The 27989-nt window shown below is 38.8% G+C and overlaps 1 protein-coding gene across 1 annotated transcript; it reads left to right on the top strand.

The window, feature by feature from the left end:
• LOC131634128 (scopoletin 8-hydroxylase-like) lies at positions 1-26969 on the top strand. Its single transcript, XM_058904788.1, has 3 exons — positions 1-491; positions 25654-25950; positions 26027-26969. Exons 1-3 carry the CDS (start codon positions 1-3, stop codon positions 26373-26375), a joined length of 1137 nt encoding a protein of 378 aa, XP_058760771.1. The 3' UTR covers positions 26376-26969.
• The last annotated feature ends 1020 nt before the right edge of the window (positions 26970-27989 follow it).

Consider the following 27989-nt stretch of genomic DNA (forward strand, 5'->3'; position numbering starts at 1 on the left):
ATGGCACAAATTTCCAACTCCTCGGATTCATTGTACAACTTTGTTGTAAAAGATGGAAATGGGATCAAAGGTTTAGTTGACTCAGGTTTATCAGAGGTTCCAAAAATATACATACAACCCATAAACAACAGAATCAGCAAACTAAACTCAAAACCATGTGAAATTCAACCTATTGATTTATCAAAACTCAATGGGCCAGAACATGAAAAAGTGGTGGATGAAATTGTTAGAGCTGCTGAGACACTTGGATTCTTTCAAGTAGTGAATCATTGTGTTCCTCCCGAGTTGTTGGAATCACTTAAAGATTCAGCACACTCTTTCTTCAACTTGCCACCAGAGGACAAAGTTATTTACCGCAATAGTGCGAGTAATACGAGATATAAAACTAGCTTTGTACCTGAGTTAGAAAAAGTGTTGGAATGGAAAGATTATATCAATATGGTTTATAGTTGTGATGAAGATGCTCTTCAACATTGGCCTAATATATGCAAGTAAGTCCAATCTAATTTAGCATACAACCCATAAACAACAGAATCAACAAACTAAACTCAAAACCATGTGAAATTCAACCTATTGATTTATCAAAACTCAATGGGCCATGTCATACCCTTATTTTTGACCCCCCTGAGATGACATGTCTTTAGGATTTTCATCAAGTCAAAGCAAGTGCCCAGAGCAGTCATCCTTTCATCTGGCATTCAATCGAGGATGTTCAAAAACAAGAAAACTCAGGCAAAGGATCAATCAATAGGAGGATTAGTCTCTAATATAATCATAAGACTCAAGAGCTTCATTATTTCACCTATGATTGATTAGACACCCAGTCATCTGAGTACAGGTTTACTCAGGTCACCAGACTAGGTTTTTTTTAGCCTATCAAGGACTAAAATCAGGGATCACCTTTGGGAAACCCTAAAAAGCCCCAGGGGATCATTTAAAGAGATCAATCATCTTCAAATAACTCATATGACAAGATCCACTGGACATCACACCTCAATTCAAAGTCTACAGTCATCATTTTCACCTGGTCGACAATTAGGGTTTTTGACCTAATTCACCAGGATAGTTGACTTTTGTTTAGGGCATGGATTCAAAACTCAAGACATGATTCAAGAACCTCTACTACCTCAATATAATCCATTTACATCACTCATTTGAGGAGAAGATCTTGATTCTACACAAAAGTCCAAATTTTCACTTTATGGGTTCACCTTTGACTTTTAAGATTTTTGGTCAAACCATGACTTTCAAGGATCAGTATCATCAATATATGGATATTAAAGTCATTTGACCAAAGAAATTCAAAGAGATTCACCAAGGAGCAAAAAGTCGGGAATTAGGGTTTTTGAGGGCATTATGGGAACTCAAAATTTCACCTACACAACTCAAAAAACTTCCAACATGAAAGTTGTAGATCTTGCAAAATAAAACAACATCTCACAATGGAACTTTTTTCAAAAGATCAATCATTTAAGAGTTTTGGAAATTTTGGAGTTTTAGGTCATAAACACTTTTAGAAAATTTTCTAAGTGTTTTAACCTAGTTTTCTTCCAACTTTGGCCTCATTTTTCACAAATTTTCCAAAGGATTCTGAAGAAACTCCAAACTAATGATTTGAAGTAGATGTTTAGGGCTTTCCAAATTGTGTTCAACCTTCTCCAAATTCATTTTGAGCTAGGAGTTATGCTTGTTCAAAGTTGGCCTCATGAAGTGAAATTATAGGTCATGCATCATTTTTGAACTTTGAAATTTTGTGCACATGACCTCAATTATGGATGCTACATGACCCATAACACATCTGAAAACATGCCATGCATTCATTTTCACCATGCCATGATAATTGAAGAAGAATCCTAAAACAAGAACATGTGATTATGTAATGATTACATTTGTGAATTTATGGCAAATTGATGAATCACCCAAGGAATCTTCTTACCAACCAATTAGAGCTCACTTTGCATCTGAAATGTTCCCTAAGATCTGAAAGAATCAATGGATAGGGGAGCTGGCTCGAAAATGCAATGATCACACTTGGATATTCTTTGAAATTTCTTCATGGCTAAGAAACAAAATTCACTTCACTAAGCAAGCTCACTCTCTCAATCAGTACTGAATCATTTGCCTATAAATAGGAGAGCATACCTCAGTAGAAAAACACACCAAAGCAACCATATTCCTTACTTTCTCTTTCTCTTCTCATGCTTATTGTTTTTCAAAGTTCTTTGGCAAGAAGAATCGTTTTCTTCAAACCAGAGCTTATCTTTGGAAAGTAAGCATTCTAACATCTCAAAGGGGTTCATTTGAGGTGATCCAAGCACCTGGATCACTTCTGTAAGTGGAGAAACGCCATTGTTACTCTCACTTTGGAGCTGTTGCAGTTGGAGGTCCATAGAGCAATTCAGAAGTTTTCCAACAAAGCCAGGCATCCAGACACGTTCCTCTGGTCATAGTGAAGCTGTTCAGATGGCTGCAGCTCATCTGTAACTCAAGAATCATCACTCTCCATGTCCACTTGAAGCTCAAATCGAGGGAGGTCCATAGAGCAATTCAGGGGAATTGAAGATACAATAAACATCCAGTTAGCATCACTGAGTCACAAGGAAGCTTTTGGGATCATTCATACAAGCCCAGGTGCTCTCCAACATCCTCACGACCTTCATTTTCAGAGGTAAGTTTCTGAACTCCACCTCTTTAATTTAATCACTCTTTGTGATAAAGCTCGATTCTATCTTGTTCAGCATCATCAGAGGATTGAAAACCCTCTATCATCATTCATTTATCTTTCAGTATAGCCATTTAATTTGATTTTTAAATTTTAGGGTTCTTCACGATTTCTGGTAAATTAGTTAGATGTAGTTAATATAAATTTATGTTAGTTACATATTTAGAATCGTGAGTGAATTTAGAACAAGTTTCATCTTTACATCTTTGCAAATGGTTGAGAATTAAGGGAGTTCAGAATTTCAAAATTTGAGAGCTTGAGGTTGAAGATGATAATGGTGGTGGCGCGCAAAAATTCAAATTCAGGGTTGAAGTTTATTTTATTTTGAATGGTAGTTGTTTCATAAACGACTAAAACGTGATAGCCCAGTGGTAAAGAGTGTTTGTGTGTTGCGCGTGACCAAGGTCTGGGGTTCGAATCCCCCTCGCCCCAGACCTTTTGATTTTATTTTCTTTTTTGCTTCTATACACTTGAACACTATATGAATTGCATTGAAACCAGCTTAATATCACCACACGCGCGTTGACTCAGTGGTGTTTGTTTTGAGTGTGTGACCTAGAGGGCGTGGGTTCAAATCCTCCAAGAGCCAAAACTATTTTTTAACACTCATTTTCTTTCATTTTTCTCACAAACTTCACACAATTAATTCACCTATCAAATTAAGTCATTTTCACTTCATTTTTCACACACTTGTTATTTAGCATATCTATTTTGTGAATAATCAAAAAAATCATAAAAATATTATTTATTTCTTATATTTTTATTAGGTTTAAAATAGTATGTTTTAAGTGTTTTCTTAAATACTTTAAATATATATATTCATTTTGTTTTAACCTAATTATTTTGTGAATAATTTTATGATAAAACCCTAATTGTTTAGGTCTTAATTAGGCATAGATCTTTATCTTTACCTTAATTAAGTTGACTTTTCTCAATTTTCAAAACTGTTATCAGTCTCCGATTAAACGGATGATTAAGGTTTTCAAACAACAAAACCTTATATCATTTCAAATCATTTTCAAATTGCTTTTATAGCCAGTACTGTAAAGTACTGGGCCTCTAATAGAGTGTAAGTCCCAAACACCTTCTCTTCTTAGCTTGTTTTCAAAACTGTATTTTCAAAATCTTCTTTCTGTTTTCAAAACATTCTTCTGGTATTTGAAGGGCATTATTCCCGGTGAAACTCTTCAAATACCTATGTGACCTTTGTCCATCTTCACTTCTTCTGTTTTCAAAAACCATTAACTGTTTATCATATATATATTCAACTGTTATCCACCAATTACTGTTGAGGCTCTATACATACTTCTTCAAAGGCCTCCACTCCATCCAGGTTAGGCTTTACAAGCTTTCAATTTACAGTCTTTATTTAGATTACTGTCAAATATAAACTGTACATATATTTGTTTAGAACTACGTTTAAGTACAAACCCTAGGACAGTTAAACTATATATATATTATAGGAATATGGCCTAGGATTGAGAATGTCTTCCCGGTGAAGGCTCTTTCCTAATTAGAGATCTGTAGTTCAAACCCCCAAGATGAATTATTCCCGGTGAAACATCTTGGCAAAAACCTTAGAATCCAAAAAAAATAGGACACATCCACCCAAAGAGGAATTATTCCCGGTGAAACCTCTTACCCATTTTCTTAGAGCCAAAATAAGTTCAAAACTACATAGCTTTCTCTTGTGCTATAACAAGGACCCTCGATTAGCCTCCTCTTGGGCTTTGTACAAGGACCCACAGGCTTCTTAAAAGCGTTTCCAACTTCCTCTTGAGCTTGTATACAAGGACCCATCAGGTTTCTTATAAACATAGGAACAGGTCTTTAGTCACCTTTTAGCCTACCCTGGTGAGTTTCTTCCAATTTAAACCAGACTTTAAACAAGCTAAGTTTGTCTCAATTTTACATTGAGTACACCTTTTGGAATGAGAGACATGGACAGTCTCTGTCACCCTTATCTTCATCAATCTTCCTTAGCAGAGTCTAGGATCCATATTTGCTTATCCTCAGCAAGTGTCATCCTTCATCTTGGGCTTTAAACAAGAAGTCTCCACTAGATAATCTTTCTGCAATTCATTTTAATAAAAACCCCTGGAAAGGGTTAGCCTCCACACAATCTGTGATTTTAATAAAAACCCCTGGAAAGGGTTAGCCTCCACACAATCTGTCATTTTAACAAAAACCCCTGGAAAGGGTTAGCCTCCAAATCAATCTATCATTTCAATAATAATCCCTGGAAAGGGTTAGCCTCCACACAATCTGTCATTTTAACAAAAACCCCTGGAAAGGGTTAGCCTCCAAATCAATCTATCATTTCAATAATAATCCCTGGAAAGGGTTAGCCTCCAAAATCAATCCTTCATTTCAATAAAAACCCCTGGAAAGGGTTAGCCTCCAACATCATTCTTTCATTTTAACAACATCAGTCTTTCAAAACCAAAGATTCATTCTCTTAGGAGATAATTTCCCCAAAAGAGTCAAAACCCCTGGAAAGGGTTAGCCTCCAAGTTCAGTCAATAAAGAGTCAAAATCCCTGGAAAGGGTTAGCTTCCAAAAATCATTCTTTTTCAAAAGACAAATTCACCAGCTGAGTCAAAATCCCTGGAAAGGGTTAGCTTCCAAAGAAAAACAGTCTTTTAATAAAAAAAATCTCCTCAGTAGAGTCAAAACCAACAAAAACAGTTAGCCTCAACCTTGGGCTTCATACAAGGCACCAAACAATAAAACTCCCCTGTCAAGAGTCAGCCTCAACCTTGGGCATTGTACAAGGCAGATAATAGAGTCTCCCCAGTGAGTTCTTCATCATCCAATAGCCACAACCTTGGGCTTTGTACAAGGCAGATTAAACCATATTTTTATGTGTCAAAGATTCCTAACACCTAGGATCTTTTCCCCATAGAGTCATCCATACTCAGTTTATTTAAGAGTCAGCCACAACCTTGGGCTTTGTACAAGGCAGAAAATAATGTTTTCCCTAGCTAGAGTCAGCCTCAATTCTGGGCTTTATACAGAACACCAAATAAAAATCCATCAAAATAAACACTCTCCAAATAGAGTTAGCCTCAATTCTGGGCTTTGTACAGAACACAAAAATACCCTGTAATTAATCCTCAGTGGAGTCATCTCCCAGAGTCAATGAATGATAATTAATAAATCAATCAAAAAGCCTCAAGCTTGGGCCTCATACAAGCCAGCTAAAGTCAAATCTTTCATACAGTAGATAGACATAGCTTATCTCTATAGAGAGATATTTTTACTACTCTACCACATTCAAACAAACAAAAATTTCAAACATTTCAATTTCAATTTCAATTTCAATCAAGTCTCCCATTTAGGATTTTGAAAGGCATGAGCTGGCAGTAAAACTCAGACATGTGGTAACTTTCCCTAATTTGGATGAGCATCTTTCTTTCATTTAAGAGGCATCTGACTGGCATACTTGCAAACACACAAGTAAGGTCCCCCTCTTGAATGAAATGAATTCAGTTATTCTGTCACTCCTTTACAATGTTTGTGGTAGAATAGTACAAATACCTCTCTGTAAAGATGATTTCATGCCTCTTTACTGTAAACAAAGATTTAATTCAAGCTTCAACCTTGAGCTTCAAGCAAGGCACCAAAAATAATTAATTTCCCTAGTTAGTTCCCCGAACTACATTAAGCTCTGACTTCCACTAGGGATATGTAGGCATGAGGTTCACAAGGAATCTCAGCGAGCTAATAAAATACCAAAAATAGTCAGTTTGTTTGTCTATCTGTCTGTCTTTTTAATCAATTCAATTCTCTCTCCTAACACAAAGGAGAAACTTTCCCAATCATTAGCAGCAAACACAATCACAATGACACAGAGAAGGTTCCTGTAGAGTACTACAGATATGTAGGGTGTTTAAACACTTCCCTATGTATAACCGACCCCCCGGACTCCAGAATTTCTAGTCTAGGTGAAATCCCCACACTTAGAAAACTCTTAGGGTTTAGTTGAGATCTTTTTTTCCCTTTCCTACTCGTAGGACAATAAGAAAGTTCGTGTGATATCGTAGGAAGAACTGAAACAAAATTCATCCCACCACGGGCGCATTCTCCTTCCAAATTTCGCGTGAAGGGTCTAGCGTGCCGTCCTCCCAAGTGAAACGGGGAGGTAAAAAAAACGACACCACAGAAAAATGGCGACTCTGCTGGGGATATAAGTGTTAAAAACCTTGGTTTTTCATCCAAACCAATGGTTGACCTGTTGCTGGTCCAGCCCCAATGAGGAATTAGGGATGCCAAATTCCCCCTCAAACAAGAGAGGTCCTGCCTAACCTCTGTGTCATATCATGTGATTGTTGCATATATATTTGTTTATTTTGTTTATTCTGTATCGGGAAAGGGCTTGATTCCCCCTTGTGGTGAGAAATCCTATACCCGGATTTGAGTGCAACATAAGATAGGATGGAGGATGTCTTCCCGGTGAAGACCCTCTAATCTTGGTTTCCAAGTCTACTCTTGGGATTTGCCTGGCTGGTTGTGATTAACTGCGCCACTGCATTCCGAGACTGATTTGTACCAGGAGGACCTAGAAACACATTAACCCCACTTAAAGCTTTTTTTTAGGACGTAGAGCGGTGATTACAAAAGTAATTGTCACGCAGATACTACACTCAGAGGAAACTCTCTTATAGATACCAATCAACGTATCTTTAAGGTTGAGCAAAAACTCTGAGACCCCTAGAACCCGTTCTACAGGTACAAAAATCCTTATCCTTAGTTTACCATTGGGGCGAGGTTTGCGTTTTGACTTCATGACCACTATACCCTTCAACGCCATGTTTGTTTAAAACTCTTGTGTGTGCATTCATGCATTCATGCATCATTCATTAATAAACAACTAAAAGCAAAAAAGAGTCTTTTTCGAGTCGTTTTTCAAGGAAACTAAATAACGAACGTTTTGAACTTCAGAGAAAGAGAGAAACGGAGAAAGGACTTAAGGATCTATACCATGGATTATGGAAGAAAGAGAGCTAGGAAATACACCTTCAAGATTCCCCAGGTCGAGGAACTGGGAAAGCTCGGAAAACTGGTGGTCAACCCCCAGGTTTTCAAGGAGAAGTATGGAAAACTTCTGCCTTTGCTCAATACCAACATTGTGGATGGGATCCTTCCCACCTTGGTGCAGTTTTACGATCCAACGTATCACTGCTTCACCTTTCCAGATTATCAGCTCATGCCTACATTGGAGGAGTACTCTCGTCTGATTGGAATACCCGTGTACGCGCAAGATCCGTACTCCGGTTTAGAAAAGAATCCTGACGACATTATCATTGCTGCAACTACTCCTTTGAACGTAGTCGACATCAGAACTCATATGGTGAGTAGAGGAGGAATTCAAGGATTGCCCTCCAAATTCCTGTTTGATCAAGCTCGGTACTTCGTCAGCATCCAAGATATGAGCGCTTTTGAGGAAATCTTGGCTTTGCTTATCTACGGATTGTTTTTATTCCCTAACATTAACGATTTCGTCGATATCAACGCAATTAAGATCTTCTTAATTGGAAATCCAGTTCCAACCTTGCTTGCGGATGCTTATCACTCTGTGCATTCAAGAAACCTGCAGCGAGGAGGATTAATCACATGCTGCGTACCGTTATTATACGAATGGTTCGTCTCGCACCTGCCAAAGTCTAACACTTTCTGGAACATGAGGGATGGCCTTTACTGGTCACAGAAAATCACGTCTCTCACTCATACGGACATTGAGTGGTGTAGTCCTGACAACGACGAAACCAAGATCATCTTCAGTTGCGGATGTTTTCCCAACATACCCCTTATTGGAACTAAGGGAGGAATCAGTTACGATCCAGCTTTAGCCCGTCGTCAATACGGCTATCCTATGAAAAATATACCAAGTAACATCCAATTGGAGGGTCTGTTCTTCAAGAACATCGACGATCATGGCAACATGCTGAAGAAGGAAATTGTCCAAGCCTGGCGTCTTGTACACAGCAAAGGGAGAAGATTGTTAGGAAAACATCTTTGCATCTCCTTGGATCCTTACCTTCAATGGGTACGCGTCAGAGCATTCAAGCTCAGGATGCCATATCAACATCAAGAACCTATTCCCCTAAGGGAACCCATTTACCTTTTCTCCACCGATGTTGAAAAATTACAAGCGGCATTAAACAAGGTATGCCAAGAAAGGAATGCTTGGGGGAACAAGTATCGAATTGTCAACACGGAAAATGTTGAGATTCAAAACATCCTAAGAAGGAAGGATGAGTTACTTGAAGTACTTGATCGACAAGTGACACAATCATCACTTTCTCATCATATCCCTCCTGCTTCCTGGATCATCGATCAGCTCACGTTAGAGAACGCTCAGCTCAAGAAACAGAAGAAGATGTTAGAACGTGAAGTCGGCTCTTCGTCAAAATTTTAGAGTCCTTTCTCTCAGTTTCTCTGTATTTCCCTTTTCAAAGTGTGTAAAAACGGCGTTTTCGCTTAATTAATAAAAGTTTGATGTTTCATAACGTAATTATGGTGTTTCCTTGAAAAATATTAACTTAATTGCATATCATACATCGCTTTAGCTGTACGCACTGACACGAGAATTTTCGCGGATCTAATAGTCACTTTCCTTTCTCCAGAAAGAGAGGAGGAGAAGGAGGTGAACCAAGACTTTCAAGCTGTCTCATCCGTACAACACTCGTTCAAGTCGCAAGAAAAGAATGGAAGACTTTGAGCAAGAGAATGAAGAACTCAGAGAAGAGATTAATACTCTCAAAGGTACTGTTGAAAGACTCAATAGTATGGTAGAAGCCCTGGTAGTTGCGCAAAATCGACCAACGCCAGAAGAACCGCAAAGGACTGTGGTCTCCGAGATTGTTTCTACTCCTATTCCTCAGTATACCATGCCGCCTGATCGACCTTGGGGCATGCCGTATAACTTTACTCCAGAAGGGTACATACCTCCAGCTTCTAAAGCTCCAAAAGTCACCATGGATATGCGTCCACCGGAGGGTTACAAACCTCTGGAAATTGAAGTTCCAAGAGCAACGGCAATGGGTTTCACACAACAGAATGCTGAGATTCCAAGATCTGCTGTCATGGCTTCCCCACGACCGATTATGCATACTGTTCCCCCGCAGGGCGGACAAGTATATCATCACGCTCCAAGTGAGGATGCTGGCGTGTATGAAAGATTGGACGAGTTCCAAGAACAGTTTCTGCAAATGCAGAAGGAACTCAAGACTCTTCGAGGACAAGATCTATTTGGAAAGAATGCTGCAGACCTCTGTCTGGTTCCAAATGTTAAGATTCCTCACAAATTCAAAGTACCAGAGTTTGAGAAGTACAAAGGGAATTCATGCCCACAAAGTCATCTTGTGATGTACGCTCGAAGAATGTCAACTCAGACTGATAATCAACAATTGCTCATTCATTATTTTCAAGACAGCCTGACTGGTGCTGCACTCAAATGGTACAAGAACTTGGACAGTTCAGAGATTCGTACTTTTCGAGACCTCGGAGAGGCCTTCGTCAAACAGTATAAGTACAATCTGGATATGGCTCCCGACAGAGATCAACTCCGGGCCATGACTCAAAAGGATAGAGAAAGCTTCAAGGAATACGCTCGGAGATGGCGTGAAGTTGCTGCTCAAATTTGTCCACCACTTGAATAGAAAGAAATGACAAAAATCTATCTCAAAACTTTGAGTCCATTTTACTACGGACGAATGGTTGCAAGTGCACCAAGTGACTTTACCGAGATGGTAAACATGGGTGTACGTTTAGAAGAAGCAGTTCGAGAAGGACGCTTGAACAAAGAACCAGAATCTTCTATTGGTCCAAGGAAGTATGGAAGTTCTTTCCAGAAGAAAAAGGATCAAGATGTCAGCAATGTCTTGCACAAAATCAAGAAGAAATTCCAACCTCAAGTTGCAGCAATAACTCCGGTTGTTAACTCAGCGCCAGCTTATCAACCTCAGGTTTCGTAACAACAAATTCAACAAAGGTCGCAGCAACCTCAGCAGCAGGTTCGACCTCCAAATTACAACAATCGGGCTCCAAGGTATCCTGCCTTTGACCCCGTACCAATGCCGTATGCAGAATTGTTTCCAACATTACTGGCAAAAGGACTCATTCAGACGAGGAGTCCTCCAAATCCTACAAACAGTTCCTCGCCATGGTATAAGGCTGACCAATCTTGTCCCTATCATCAAGGGGCACCAGGTCACAATATTGAGAACTGTTTCTCTTTCAAGGTTGACGTCCAACGATTAGTAAAGAGCGGAATGCTATCCTTCAAAGATACTAATCCAAACGTCCAAGCAAATCCGTTGCCGCAGCATAAAGATTCTTCAGTAAACCTGATAGATCAACACCCTAACGTCATTCAAATCTACGACATTCGTCAGATAGGGGAAAATCGTGTCAAGATGCACGCTAAACAAGCTGGGTACGGCCATGTACCACCTCACAACTACTTCACATGTGAAATTTGTCCAAAGAATAATCAAGGATGTGCCGTAGTTCAAGCTGCATTACAAGAACAAATGGACTTAGGATGGATTCAACATATCCGAGTCAGAACTGAACATGACATCAACATGGTTCAAGGATGTCCAGGAGAATACAAAATCTACAAAGTTGAAGATCTTGAAGGATCGGTAGTCAGGTTCCACAAAACTTTAAATGGACTTGCCTACTTTGGAACGGATTTCCATCCTTACAGTAGATGCGAAATCTGTCGAAGAAATTCACGAGGATGCTTGCGTGTTCGCAACGACATTCAAAAGCTGATGGATGACAATACCATTACTGTTCTTGCCAACAGAGAAGATGATGAAGTCTTTACCATATCTCCTCAAATTAATCAAGTTGAACCAATGCAAGTCAAGTATGATAGTAGGAAGACAGCAGTTGCTCCACTAGTTATCTACTTACCAGGTTCCGTACCGTATGAGTCTGACAAGGCTATACCATACAAGTACAATGCTACATTCATTGAAAATGGTAAGGAAATACCATTACTGTCTGTTGTCAACATTGCTGATGTTAGTCGAGTCACCAGAAGTGGACGAGTCTTCAACAGAACAACAGAAAATGTGGAGAAACCTTCAGAGGAAGTACCACATAGGCGAGACAATCATCCGACCAATGCTGTTCAAGCGAAAGAAAATGATGAGATCTTGAAGTTAATCCAGAGGAGTGAATACAACATTGTAGATCAATTACTACATACTCCGTCTAGGATTTCTGTTCTTTCCCTGCTATTGAGTTCTAAAGCTCATAGGGAAGCTCTACAGAAAGTTTTGGAACAAGCTTTCGTAGAACCAAGTGTTACTATAAGCCAATTCAATAACATCGTTGCCAACATCTCCGCCAGAACTAACCTAAGTTTCTGTGACGAAGATCTTCCTGAAGAAGGAGTGGACCACAATCTTCCACTTCACATCTCAGTTGGCTGCATGGGTGATGTACTCACAGGAGTCCTAATAGACAATAGATCCTCTCTCAACGTCATGCCTAAATCAACATTGTCAAGATTATCCTTCGAAGGTTACCCTCTAAGAAAAGTCATGTCATCGTCAAAGCATTTGATGGATCAAGAAAGTCAGTTTTCGGAGAAGTGGATCTTCCCATAACTATTGGATATATCTCCCTACCAGAGTCTGATTCACCTTGCTGTTATCCGACTAAAGGATCTGAAAGTAAGACTCAACCAAGCAGTGATGAAGTTACTGACAGCTTCACCACCAGAAGTCATGGTTCATCAGAAGAAGTTTCTCCTATCCCCGAAGAGACTTGGGATACATTAGGAGAACCAAGCGGAAAATTCGACTACATGGTGAAATACTTCGCTCCTGAAAGTTCAGGAATCTCTCTTGAAGATATTGTTCCGACTGGATGGAACATTGATTTTGAGTACCTCTCTCAGCCAAAAGAGATGTATAACCCTTGCTATTCATCATCAGCATCTGGTGAAGTCATCATTGAGGATTATATCCCCAAGTCACCTTCCGAGGCTACGGATCTAGAGTTCACATATCTAGTCAATGCCATCTTGGGAGAAGAGCAAGACCAAAATACAGAAGAGGATGATCTCGAAAGTGTCTTCGACAACGAGTCTCTCCATTCAGAAGATTGGAAGTTTCCTCAAAAGAAAAACCGACATACTCCACTGGGAAATGGGTATGCTCACACCGCTCAGTCTGCTGAAGTAGAAGAAGATCGTCTGAGTGTTGCAAAGACAGTGGTTGGTAAATCAAGACTTACCATAGGCCAGCTTAAGCCTAAGGTTCCAGATTACTTAGTGCATAATGGGGTTCGCCACTATTGGATAGCTGTTGAAGTTTCAATTGTTGTTCGCACTCCTAAGTAGGAACTTTCACCGTTATTTTGTCCTCTCACCATAGCCCAGGGTGAAGAGATGTTTCATAGGGCTTTGCATTTTACTATTTCTTAGGAAAATGTCCCTCTTTGCTTCGCCCAAAGCAATAGAGTTTTGTTTTATAGGGTCTTTGTTTCAAGAAATGACTGTCAATAAATAAAAATGTCATTCTGTTCCTTCGTTTAGTTTTCCTTTTCTCTTTTTCGGAAATTGGTAATCCTAAAAAACACCCTTAAAAAACATCAAATATTCCATTAACTGCATACACCGAGTCTTCCCTCGTTGTCTAAATAAAACTTATCACACATATGCAGATTAATCATAAAATACCCCATTGAAACGTGCGACCATATGACTTCTCCAAGCTTTGAGTTTCCTGTATTCGAGGCAGAGGAAGAAGAAGACGAAGAAATATCAAGGGAAATTTCCCGGTTACTTCAACAAAAGGAAGAGGCCATTCAACCATACAATGAGCCTCTAGAGATCATTAACCTTGGTTCCGATGGAAACAGAAAAGAGGTAAAGATTGGAGCTTCGCTCAGTTCAGAGATCAGAGAGAGTTTGATACAGCTGCTCAAAGAATTCTCAGATGTCTTCGCTTGGTCTTATCAAGATATGCCAGGGTTGGATACCAGTATAGTGGAGCATCACTTGCCATTAAAAGCAGAATGCCCTCCGGTCAAGCAAAAATTAAGAAGAACTCATCCGGAGATGGCCATGAAAATCAAAGAGGAAGTTCAAAAGCAGATCAACGCAGGTTTCCTCGTCACTTCAGAATACCCTCAGTGGTTAGCTAACATTGTTCCCGTTCCTAAGAAAGACGGAAAAGTCCGCATGTGCGTCGACTACAGAGATTTGAACAAAGCTAGCCCTAAGGATGATTTTCCTTTACCACATATTGATATGTTGGTAGACAGTACAACAAAATCCAAAGTTTTCTCGTTCATGGACGGATTTTCAGGATACAACCAAATCAAAATGGCACCTAAAGACATGGAGAAAACATCTTTCATCACCCCCTGGGGCACGTTCTGCTATCGTGTTATGCCTTTTGGACTGAAGAACGCAGGGGCAACTTATCAAAGGGCCATGACTACACTTTTCCACGACATGATGCATAAAGAAGTGGAAGTCTATGTGGACGACATGATTGCCAAATCAGAAAATGAAGAAGATCACATACAGGATCTGACAAAGTTATTTCAACGCTTACGGAAGTTTCAGCTTCGCCTGAACCCCAACAAGTGCACCTTTGGTGTCTACTCAGGAAAACTCCTTGGTTTCATTGTCAGCAAACGAGGAATTGAAGTAGATCCAGACAAAGTCAAGGCAATTCATGAAATGCCTTCACCCAGAACCGAGAAACAAGTTAGAGGATTTCTTGGACGTCTGAATTACATTTCGAGATTCATATATCTCATGACTGCAACTTGCGCTCCTATTTTCAAACTTCTACGGAAAAATCAAAGTTGCGTCTGGACAGACGATTGTCAGAAAGCGTTCGACAGCATTAAAGAATATCTGCTCGAACCACCCATCTTGTCTCCTCCAGTGGAAGGAAGACCTTTGATAATGTACTTAACCGTCTTAGAAGATTCCATGGGTTGTGTCCTTGGACAGCAAGACGAGAAAAAGAGAAAAGAGCATGCCATTTACTACCTGAGCAAGAAATTCACTGACTGTGAATCCCGCTACTCCATGCTCGAGAAGACGTGTTGTGCTTTGGCCTGGGCTGCCAAGCGTCTCCGCCAGTACATGATTCGACATACTACTCGTTTGATCTCTCATATGGATCCAATCAAGTACATCTTTGAGAAGCCTGCTTTAACCGGGAGAATTGCGCGTTGGCAGATGTTGTTATCAGAATATGACATTGAGTATCACGCACAGAAAGCCGTGAAAGGAAGCATTCTAGCTGAACACCTGGCTCACCACCCACTCAATGGTCATGAATCAACCAGTTTCGACTTTCCGGACGAGGACGTCATGTACCTCAAGATGAAAGATTACGACGAGCCACTACCAGACGAAGGACCTGAGATAGGATCCCAGTGGGGCTTAATCTTTGACGGAGCTGTCAATGCTTATGGACGAGGAATTGGGGCAATCATTGTTACACCTCAGGGTACCCATATTCCATTTACTGCTAGATTAACTTTCAAGTGCACAAACAATGAGGCCGAATATGGAGCTTGCATCATGGGTCTCGAAGAAGCCATGGATCTAAGAATCAAACACTTGGATGTATATGGAGATTCTGCTTTGGTCATCAATCAAATCAAAGGAGAATGGGAAACACGCCAACCAGGGCTAATTCCTTACAAAGACTACGCAAGAAGATTATTACCATTCTTCGACAGGGTAGATTTTCATCACATTCCTCGTGAAGAAAACAACTTGGCTGATGCATTAGCTACACTCTCTTCCATGATTAGGATAAATCATTGGAATGACATTCCTCAGATCGATGTTATGCGCCTGGATAGGCCCGCTCATGTTTTCACAGTAGAAGCAATCATCGACGACAAACCGTGGTATCACGACATCAAGAACTTTCTTCAAAAGCAAGAGTACCCTCTTGGGGCGTCAAAGAAAGATAGAAAGACTTTGAGAAGGTTAGCTTGTAGATTCTTCCTGAATGAAGATGTTCTGTACAAGAGAAACTTTGACATGGTTCTGCTCAGATGCGTTGACAAAAAAGAAGCAGGAGCACTCATGAGAGAAATACATGAAGGTTCCTTTGGTACTCACACCAATGGACACACCATGACAAGGAAAATACTGAGAGCAGGATATTATTGGCTGACGATGGAGTCAGATTGCTACCAGTACGCAAAGAGGTGTCACAAATGTCAGATCTATGCCGATAGAATTCATGTGCCACCATCTCTTCTCAGCATACTCTCTTCCCCTTGGCCTTTCTCCATGTGGGGAATCGACATGATTGGAATGATCGAGCCAAAAGCGTCCAACGGACATCGCTTCATCTTGGTAGCCATAGACTATTTCACCAAATGGGTTGAAGCAGCTTCATATGCAAACGTTACAAGACAAGTTGTCGTCAGGTTTATCAAGAATCACATCATCTGTCGCTACGGCATTCCTAGCAAGATAATCACTGACAATGGGTCAAATTTGAATAACAAAATGATGAAGGAGCTTTGTGAAGAATTCAAGATTGAACATCACAACTCATCTCCTTACAGACCAAAGATGAATGGGGCTGTAGAAGCAGCTAACAAAAACATCAAGAAAATCGTTCAGAAGATGGTCATCACTTACAAAGATTGGCATGAAATGCTCCCGTATGCTCTTCATGGTTACCGTACATCAGTATGTACTTCGACCGGAGCAACTCCTTTCTCCCTTGTATATGGCATGGAGGCAGTCCTACCAATAGAGGTTGAGATTCCATCAATGAGAATTTTGATGGAGGCAAAATTAACAGAAGCCGAGTGGTGTCAAAGCAGCTATATCAACAAAGAATGAAGAAAGCTCTCGACAAAAAGGTTCGACCTCACACAATCAAAGAAGGCGACCTTGTACTCAAAAAGATTCAATCTTTTCTCACAGATTCGAGAGGGAAATGGACTCCAAATTATGACGGCCCCTACGTGGTCAAGAGAGCTTTCTCAGGAGGAGCCTTAATACTCACGACTATGGATGGAGAAGAATTCACCCGTCCTGTGAACGTCGACGCAGTCAAGAAATACTTCGCCTAAATAATTAAAAGAACAGCTCGCTAAGTTGAAAACTCGCAAAGAGCGGCTTAGGCAAAAAAGAGCGTCTCGGTGAATTGAAAACCCGAAAGGGCGATTCAGGCAAAAGTTAGAGACATAAAAAAAATATTAATCAATCCCGGTAAACTTAAAACCCGAAAGGGGTAGTTTACGCAAAAGTTAGGGATATATGGCAAGTAACTGTGTTCAGGACAAACTTGATCATTCAAAATCCATAGCGGAGTATTCATCAGCAGTAGGTCATCTTCTACGAAGCACGAATACAGCGCAACTCGGAGAGGAAGGGAAAGATAACGGTCGTCACGTTTCATCGTAGCCCTTTTCCCGAAAATTACCAATTTCAAACTTTGTAAATACTCCATGGAATCAAGCATTTGGCTGATTACCATTCCATAAATAATAATTTGAGCCTTGTGCCTTTTCTTTGCAATCTAGTCTTATTCAGTTTCTTGAAATGCATTTCAAGTTTAAACAGTCATTTTCTTGAAACAAATGTTTTCATAAAATAAATGAATTTACTTGCAAAAATAAAGGTGAAATTTCTTTCTAAGGTTTACAAACAATAGGAAGAATGCAAACAGTTGCTCCGAGAACGGTTGAGACTCCGGGAACCAAGATTTCCCCATGAGGTCGCTTTGCGAACATCTCCCGATGACGGATCTTTACTTCAATTCATATTACTCACTTCGGACAGCGGACAACTGATAACGAGGTATTCCCAACAGAGTTCGAACTACAAGAAGAGGACATCTTCTGATCAACAAGAATTCAAGTCGTATCATAGGATTTTACATCCGCGACAATTTTATTCACATTCACTTTACATTTTATAATTGTCATAATATTCATGCATACATTACATCATAACTGCATAGTCGAGTCAGGCTTTGATCATGTGAATGCCCGAGTCATTGAGGCATGAACTCAAGTTTCCCCTGCAAGTTCCGGAGAAACTTTTTCCTTCGAGACAACAGTTCATACACAAGGATCTCCCCAAGCAAGTCAACAGATGGTAGTCTCCCTCAAAGAGATAGTTTGTTCACTTTTGGAATTCCTCAGCTGAGATTCTCTCGCAAAGCGACATTCGACAGTTTTCTTCAGATAAGATAGTCTGTTTCGCATTTTGGAATTCCCTACAGGGTCGATGAGCGGTTCTCTTCTCTAAGAAATATGGATTCCTCGACATAATTGACAAGTGGTAGTTTTTCCTCCTGGAAAACAGTTTGGTATTTCCCCAGCAAGGTCAAGAGATGCCACTTTTTCGTCAAAGAAAATAATTCAGAATCTCCCAGCAGATCGACAAATGATTCCCCAGCGGAATCAGTGAATGGTAGTCTTCGTCCAGAAGATAGTTCAGATTCCCCAGCGAAGTCAGTGAATGGCAGTCTCTTTCAGCAAAAGACAGTTCACTTACTTTTTCGAGCAAAAAATAACGAATGGCAGCCTTCTTCATGAAGACAGTTCGTTTCGCTTAAAGATTCCTCAACAAAGTCAGCAAATGGCAGTCTCTTTCAGCAGAAGACAGTTTGTTCACTTTCTTTCACGACAGGATCAACAAATGGCAGTCTCTCCCAGTAGAAGACAGTTTGTTCCCCTAGCAATTGGCAAATGGCAGTCTTTCCCCAAGGAAAGATAGTTTGTCTGTTAAATACTCAAGAAATCGACAAATGGCAGTTTCTTCAAACAGTTTGTCTGTTTCTGGGATGTTTCATCCTCTTCAGAGTTGACAAATGACAGTTTTCCTCCTAGGAAAACTGTTTGTTAGTTCCCCTCAGAGTCGACGAATGGCAGTTTTCCTCTTAGGAAAACAGTTTGTTGGTTCCCCGGCATCAGTCGACGAATGGCGGTTTTCACCCCGAAAACAGTTCGTCCGCCTTCAAACAAAGTCATTAGCCCCTCAAAAGATCATGAGGCCATATGACATCCTTTCAAAGACGTCAAGTCAAAAGGGAAGATGGTGAAGTTTCTTTACTACCGTCAAATGGTATCTTACCTCCAAGTGCTGGTAAGAAGTTTGATGAGGAAACAAACCTTTGAAGTTTCTTTACTACCGTCAAATGGTATCTCATCTCCAAGTGCTGATGAGAAGTTTGATGAGGAAACAAACCCTTGAAGTTTCTCTACTACCATCAAATGGCGTCTCATCTCCAAGTGCTGATGAGAAGTTTGATGAGGAAACAGACCTTTGGAAATTTTCTCTTTATCTGAGATATTGTCCAAACGCAACTAAGACCAGTTTCGAGATATGGACATCCGAAACAAGGGGGAGGTTGTTTGCCTTTTTCTAAGTGTCAACACTTAGTTAAAGAAGATGGATAGCGCATCCTCACTGCCATCCATTCGCCAGAATCCACATCAAGTATTTCTGGAGGAGTTTGTCTCCTCATCCCCCGCCAAGTGCGACAACGGGATCAAGTCACGCAAAGATTTTATCAATTACAACATCTCAGGAGCGCCCAAAATTCGGGCATTCCTTGATATTTAAGTCTCTTTTACGCAGGAGAGATCGAGATATCAATCTCTCTCCCTCCAGATAAAAGAAACTTAAATAGGGGCATCTGTCATACCCTAATTTTTGACCCCCCCTGAGATGACATGTCTTTAGGATTTTCATCAGGTCAAAGCAAGTGCCCAGAGCAGTCATCCTTTCATCTGGCATTCAATCGAGGATGTTCAAAAACAAGAAAACTCAGGCAAAGGATCAATCAATAGGAGGATTAGTCTCTAATATAATCATAAGACTCAAGAGCTTCATTATTTCACCTATGATTGATTAGACACCCAGTCATCTGAGTACAGGTTTACTCAGGTCACCAGACTAGGGTTTTTTTAGCCTATCAAGGACTAAAATCAGGGATTACCTTTGGGAAACCCTAAAAAGCCCTAGGGGATCATTTAAAGACATCAATCATCTTCAAATAACTCATATGACAAGATCCACTGGACATCACACCTCAATTCAAAGTCTACAGTCATCATTTTCATCTGGTCGACAATTAGGGTTTTTGACCTAATTCACCAGGATAGTTGACTTTTGTTTAGGGCATGGATTCAAAACTCAAGACATGATTCAAGAACCTCTACTACCTCAATATAATCCATTTACATCACTCATTTGAGGAGAAGATCTTGATTCTACACAAAAGTCCAAATTTTCACTTTATCAGGAAAAGTCAACTGTATGGGTTCACCTTTGACTTTTAAGATTTTTGGTCAAACCATGACTTTCAAGGATCAATATCATCAATATATGGATATTAAAGTCATTTGACCAAAGAAATTCAAAGAGATTCACCAAGGAGCAAAAAGTCGGGAATTAGGGTTTTTGAGGGCATTGTGGGAACTCAAAATTTCACCTACACAACTCAAAAAACTTCCAACATGAAAGTTGTAGATCTTGCAAAATAAAACAACATCTCACAATGGAACTTTTTTCAAAAGATCAATCATTTAAGAGTTTTGGAAATTTTGGAGTTTTAGGTCATAAACACTTAGAAAATTTTCTAAGTGTTTTAACCTAGTTTTCTTCCAACTTTGGCCTCATTTTTCACAAATTTGCCAAAGGATTCTGAAGAAACTCCAAACTAATGATTTGAAGTAGATGTTTAGGGCTTTCCAAATTGTGTTCAACCTTCTCCAAATTCATTTTGAGCTAGGAGTTATGCTTGTTCAAAGTTGGCCTCATGAAGTGAAATTATAGGTCATGCATCATTTTTGAACTTTGAAATTTTGTGCACATGACCTCAATTATGGATGCTACACGACCCATAACACATCTGAAAACATGCCATGCATTCATTTTCACCATGCCATGATAATTGAAGAAGATTCCTAAAACAAGAACATGTGATTATGTAATGATTACATTTGTGAATTTATGGCAAATTCATGAATCACCCAAGGAATCTTCTTACCAACCAATTAGAGCTCACTTTGCATCTGAAATGTTCCCTAAGATCAGATAGAATCAATGGATAGGGGAGCTGGCTCGAAAATGCAATGATCACACTTGGATATTCTTTGAAATTTCTTCATGGCTAAGAAACCAAATTCACTTCACTAAGCAAGCTCACTCTCTCAATCAGTACTGAATCATTTGCCTATAAATAGGAGAGCATACCTCAGTAGAAAAACACACCAAAGCAACCATATTCCTTGCTTTCTCTTTCTCTTCTCATGCTTATTGTTTTTCAAAGTTCTTTGGCAAGAAGAATCGTTTTCTTCAAACCAGAGCTTATCTTTGGAAAGTAAGCATTCTAACATCTCAAAGGGGTTCATTTGAGGTGATCCAAGCACCTGGATCACTTCTGTAAGTGGAGGAACGCCATTGTTACTCTCACTTTGGAGCTGTTGCAGTTGGAGGTCCATAGAGCAATTCAGAAGGTTTCCAACAAAGCCAGGCATCCAGACACGTTCCTCTGGTCATAGTGAAGCTGTTCAGATGGCTGCAGCTCATCTGTAACTCAAGAATCATCACTCTCCATGTCCACTTGAAGCTCAAATCGAGGGAGGTCCATAGAGCAATCCAGGGGAATTGAAGATACAATAAACATCCAGTTAGCATCACTGAGTCACAAGGAAGCTTTTGGGATCATTCATACAAGCCCAGGTGCTCTCCAACATCCTCACGACCTTCATTTTCAGAGGTAAGTTTCTGAACTCCACCTCTTTAATTTAAGCACTCTTTATGATAAAGCTCGATTCTATCTTGTTCAGCATCATCAAAGGATTGAAAACCCTCTATCATCATTCATTTATCTTTCAGTATAGCCATTTAATTTGATTTTAAAATTTTAGGGTTCATCACGATTTCTGGTAAATTAGTTAGATGTAGTTAATATAAATTTATGTTAGTTACATATTTAGAATCGTGAGTGAATTTAGAACAAGTTTCATCTTTACATCTTTGCAAATGGTTGAGAATTAAGGGAGTTCAGAATTTCAAAATTTGAGAGCTTGAGGTTGAAGATGATAATGGTGGTGGCGCGCAAAAATTCAAATTCAGGGTTGAAGTTTATTTTATTTTGAATGGTAGTTGTTTCATAAACGACTAAAACGTGATAGCCCAGTGGTAAAGAGTGTTTGTGTGTTGCGCGTGCCCAAGGTCTGGGGTTCGAATCCCCCTCGCCCCAGACCTTTTGATTTTATTTTCTTTTTTGCTTCTATACACTTGAACACTATATGAATTGCATTGAAACCAGCTTACTATCACCACACGCGCGTTGGCTCAGTGGTGTTTGTTTTGAGTGTGTGACCTAGAGGGCGTGGGTTCAAATCCTCCAAGGGCCAAAACTATTTTTTAACACTCATTTTCTTTCATTTTTCTCACAAACTTCACACAATTAATTCACCTATCAAATTAAGTCATTTTCACTTCATTTTTCACACACTTGTTATTTAGCATATCTATTTTGTGAATAATCAAAAAAATCATAAAAATATTATTTATTTCTTATATTTTTATTAGGTTTAAAATAGTATGTTTTAAGTGTTTTCTTAAATACTTTAAATATATATATTCATTTTGTTTTAACCTAATTATTTTGTGAATAATTTTATGATAAAACCCTAATTGTTTAGGTCTTAATTAGGCATAGATCTTTATCTTTACCTTAATTAAGTTGACTTTTGTCAATTTTCAAAACTTTTATCAGTCTCCGATTAAACGGATGATTAAGGTTTTCAAACAACAAAACCTTATATCATTTCAAATCATTTTCAAATTGCTTTTATAGCCAGTACTGTAAAGTACTGGGCCTCTAATAGAGTGTAAGTCCCAAACACTTTCTCTTCTTAGCTTGTTTTCAAAACTGTATTTTCAAAATCTTCTTTCTGTTTTCAAAACATTCTTCTGGTATTTGAAGGGCATTATTCCCGGTGAAACTCTTCAGATACCTATGTGACCTTTGTCCATCTTCACTTCTTCTGTTTTCAAAAACCATTAACTGTTTATCATATATATATTCAACTGTTATCCACCAATTACTGTTGAGGCTCTATACATATTTCTTCAAAGGCCTCCACTCCATCCAGGTTAGGCTTTACAAGCTTTCAATTTACAGTCTTTATTTAGATTACTGTCAAATATAAACTGTACATATATTTGTTTAGAACTACGTTTAAGTACAAACCCTAGGACAGTTAAACTATATATATATTATAGGAATATGGCCTAGGATTGAGAATGTCTTCCCGGTGAAGGCTCTTTCCTAATTAGAGATATGTAGTTCAAACCCCCAAGATGAATTATTCCCGGTGAAACATCTTGGCAAAAACCTTAGAATCCAAAAAAAATAGGACACATCCACCCAAAGAGGAATTATTCCCGGTGAAACCTCTTACCCATTTGCTTAGAGCCAAAATAAGTTCAAAACTACATAGCTTTCTCTTGTGCTATAACAAGGACCCTCGATTAGCCTCCTCTTGGGCTTTGTACAAGGACCCACAGGCTTCTTAAAAGCGTTTCCAGCTTCCTCTTGAGCTTGTATGCAAGGACCCATCAGGTTTCTTATAAACATAGGAACAGGTCTTTAGTCACCTTTTAGCCTACCCTGGTGAGTTTCTTCCAATTTAAACCAGACTTTAAACAAGCTAAGTTTGTCTCAATTTTACATTGAGTACACCTTTTGGAATGAGAGACATGGACAGTCTCTGTCACCCTTATCTTCATCAATCTTCCTTAGCAGAGTCTAGGATCCATATTTGCTTATCCTCAGCAAGTGTCATCCTTCATCTTGGGCTTTAAACAAGAAGTCTCCACTAGATAATCTTTCTGCCATTCATTTAATAAAAACCCCTGGAAAGGGTTAGCCTCCACACAATCTGTCATTTTAACAAAAACCCCTAGAAAGGGTTAGCCTCCAAATCAATCTATCATTTCAATAATAATCCCTGGAAAGGGTTAGCCTCCACACAATCTGTCATTTTAACAAAAACCCCTGGAAAGGGTTAGCCTCCAAATCAATCTATCATTTCAATAATAATCCCTGGAAAGGGTTAGCCTCCAAAATCAATCCTTCATTTCAATAAAAACCCCTGGAAAGGGTTAGCCTCCAACATCATTCTTTCATTTTAACAACATCAGTCTTTCAAAACCAAAGATTCATTCTCTTAGGAGATAATTTCCCCAAAAGAGTCAAAACCCCTGGAAAGGGTTAGCCTCCAAGTTCAGTCAATAAAGAGTCAAAATCCCTGGAAAGGGTTAGCTTCCAAAAATCATTCTTTTTCAAAAGACAAATTCACCAGCTGAGTCAAAATCCCTGGAAAGGGTTAGCTTCCAAAGAAAAACAGTCTTTTAATAAATAAATCTCCTCAGTAGAGTCAAAACCAACAAAAACAGTTAGCCTCAACCTTGGGCTTCATACAAGGCACCAAACAATAAAACTCCCCTGTCAAGAGTCAGCCTCAACCTTGGGCATTGTACAAGGCAGATAATAGAGTCTCCCCAGTGAGTTCTTCATCATCCAATAGCCACAACCTTGGGATTTTTACAAGGCAGATTAAACCATATTTTTATGTGTCAAAGATTCCTAACACCTAGGATCTTTTCCCCATAGAGTCATCCATACTCAGTTTATTTAAGAGTCAGCCACAACCTTGGGCTTTGTACAAGGCAGAAAATAATGTTTTCCCTAGCTAGAGTCAGCCTCAATTCTGGGCTTTATACAGAACACCAAATAAAAATCCATCAAAATAAACACTCTCCAAATAGAGTCAGCCTCAATTCTGGGCTTTGTACAGAACACAAAAATACCCTGTAATTAATCCCCAGTGGAGTCATCTCCCAGAGTCAATGAATGATAATTAATAAATCAATCAAAAAGCCTCAAGCTTGGGCCTCATACAAGCCAGCTAAAGTCAAATCTTTCATACAGTAGATAGACATAGCTTATCTCTATAGAGAGGTATTTTTACTACTCTACCACATTCAAACAAACAAACATTTCAAACATTTCAATTTCAATTTCAATTTCAATCAAGTCTCCCATTTAGGATTTTGAAAGGCATGAGCTGGCAGTAAAACTCGGACATGAGGTAACTTTCCCTAATTAGGATGAGCATCTTTCTTTCATTTAAGAGGCATCTGACTGGCATACTTGCAAACACACAAGTAAGGTCCCCCTCTTGAATGAAATGAATTCAGTTATTCTGTCACTCCTTTACAATGTTTGTGGTAGAATAGTACAAATACCTCTCTGTAAAGATGATTTCATGCCTCTTTACTGTAAACAGAGATTTAATTCAAGCTTCAACCTTGAGCTTCAAGCAAGGCACCAAAAATAATTAATTTCCCTAGTTAGTTCCCCGAACTACATTAAGCTCTGACTTCCACTAGGGATATGTAGGCATGAGGTTCACAAGGAATCTCAGCGAGCTAATAAAATACCAAAAATAGTCAGTTTGTTTGTCTATCTGTCTGTCTTTTTAATCAATTCAATTCTCTCTGCTAACACAAAGGAGAAACTTTCCCAATCATTAGCAGCAAACACAATCACAATGACACAGAGAAGGTTCCTGTAGAGTACTATAGATATGTAGGGTGTTTAAACACTTCCCTATGTATAACCGACCCCCCGGACTCCAGAATTTCTAGTCTAGGTGAAATCCCCACACTTAGAAAACTCTTAGGGTTTAGTTGAGATCTTTTTTTCCCTTTCCTACTCGTAGGACAATAAGAAAGTTCGTGTGATATCGTAGGAAGAACTGAAACAAAATTCATCCCACCACGGGCGCATTCTCCTTCCAAATTTCGCGTGAAGGGTCTAGCGTGCCGTCCTCCCAAGTGAAACGGGGAGGTAAAAAAAACGACACCACAGGCCAGAACATGAAAAAGTGGTGGATGAAATTGTTAGAGCTGCTGAGACACTTGGATTCTTTCAAGTAGTGAATCATTGTGTTCCTCCCGAGTTGTTGGAATCACTTAAAGATTCAGCACACTCTTTCTTCAACTTGCCACCAGAGGAGAAAGTTATTTACCGCAATAGTGCGAGTAATACGAGATATAAAACTAGCTTTGTACCTGAGTTAGAAAAAGTGTTGGAATGGAAAGATTATATCAATATGGTTTATAGTTGTGATGAAGATGCTCTTCAACATTGGCCTAATATATGCAAGTAAGTCCAATCTAATTTAGCATACATATTAGACATTATAGGTTTTGTTGAATTATTTATTTCTCTCAATTTGCAGGGAAGTTGCACTTGAATATTTGAAGTTATCATCCAAGATAGCGAGAGACTTATTAAAAATATTAATTGATAAACTTGGAGTGAAACTAGATGATTCAAAAATGGAGAGTCTTATTGGTACGAAGATGGTTAACATGAACTACTATCCAGCATGTCCAAATCCAGAACTCACCGTCGGTACAGTGCGTCACTCAGACTCAGGAACTATCACAATTCTTCTTCAAGATGGAATTGGTGGATTGCATGTTAAATCAGAAGATGAGAGTAATGATGAAAAAGAAGTGTGGCTTGAAATTCCTCCAATGCAGGAAGCTTTAGTCATCAATGTTGGTGATGCTTTAGAGGTTTGATATATCTTTAAATCAAAAAATACGACATAGTTAAAATCTTAAAATTGTACTAATGTACTTTGCATCATAACTAATAATCCTTTTGTATTTTACTTGAAGGTACTTAGCAATGGAAAATATAAAAGTGCTGAACATAGAGTACTGACAACTTCCACACAATCAAGAGTATCAGTTCCAATGTTCAGTCTTCCTATGTTTACTGAGAGGATTGGCCCATTTCCAGAATTGGTGAAGAAAGATGGATTTGCTGGTTATAGAGATGTCTTGTGGCAGGATTATATGGACAACTACTTTAGGAGTTCTCATGATGGAAAAAGACTCTTAATTTTGCAAAAATCAACTCTACTTAATAATTCTATAAAAGAGAGTATGAAGTATGTGTTTAATTTTTTAAATGAGTTTTAATTTAGAAGTCAGTGGACAAATAAAAAGTTCTTGTAGTGGAAAGGCCAAGAGGTTAGTGGTCTTTTAATAGAACTCAGTTGCATTTTAATTCCTAGAATAGTAGTATCTTGGGTCTTTATAAAGACTTTGTTGTATTTTCATTTCAATAAGCAAGAGAGCAATATATAAAGTAGTATTTATATCAACAAATTGGCATTAGAGCTAATGGCGAACGTGATGAGTGAAATGCCACTACCACGACTAACAACGTCTAACTACGAAAGCTGGAGTATTCAAATGAACGCCCGTCTTGGATTTTTAGATAAGGGGGAGGTTGTAACACCCATCTAAACTCACATATATAATTCGCATAAATTATAATAATTAAATTAACACGATTCACAAACTAGAGTGTCACCTTGATAAAAACTTCATAATAAAACGTCCTGCTCTGTAACACGGGTTTTCAAATTGTCAAAACAAAATACTTCTTCAATGACAACAATTGTAATTCAAATTCTCATAGTGGAATTCATATTTCAAAACATCTTAAATACCACAACAAATAGTTCAGATCTTAAAACAATTAAAAGAATGACATTGTTCCAATTAGTTACGTAAGAGAGCAAGACCATTTTTATTCCAAATAAAGCGCTAAAAGATTTCATGAAACTATCCTCCAAACACCAACGAACTATTCTTGATTACTTGCGCGTTACCCACGTGGAGGTAACATTCAAACTGAAAGGGTGAGTAATTCATAGTCATTATAGAAGAAATAAGGGAGAAATATAGTAGTTATACAATAGGCATCATTAATTATACATATACTAACGCATGTGTATCCTCATACTTCACATATTTACTCACACCTGCACATCATCATCTACTCACAACATCATCACATAATTCAGTCACATTCCTCAATTAAATCTCACTTATTCACGAATTGTCAAACATCACGCAATCAAAAATTATGCAATGTCACAAAGAATGCAATGCTACATGTCATACACCAAATTTGACCGCCTCGAGCATCAACAATTTATTTTCCTTTCCTCTGTGCATTTAAATTAAATTTGTAGGGTGCATATTTAAAAGAATTATGATTTGCTTCAAATATTCAAAATAATTGTTGCTTATGAGATGCATATTTAAGTTGTTAAATAGAGAGGTGTATTTAAAAACAAGTATGTATATAATTGGGCTTAGTAATATAAAATGAGGGTG

Source organism: Vicia villosa, unplaced genomic scaffold, assembly GCF_029867415.1.
Source record: "Vicia villosa cultivar HV-30 ecotype Madison, WI unplaced genomic scaffold, Vvil1.0 ctg.001235F_1_1_3, whole genome shotgun sequence".
Taxonomy (NCBI): domain Eukaryota; kingdom Viridiplantae; phylum Streptophyta; class Magnoliopsida; order Fabales; family Fabaceae; genus Vicia; species Vicia villosa.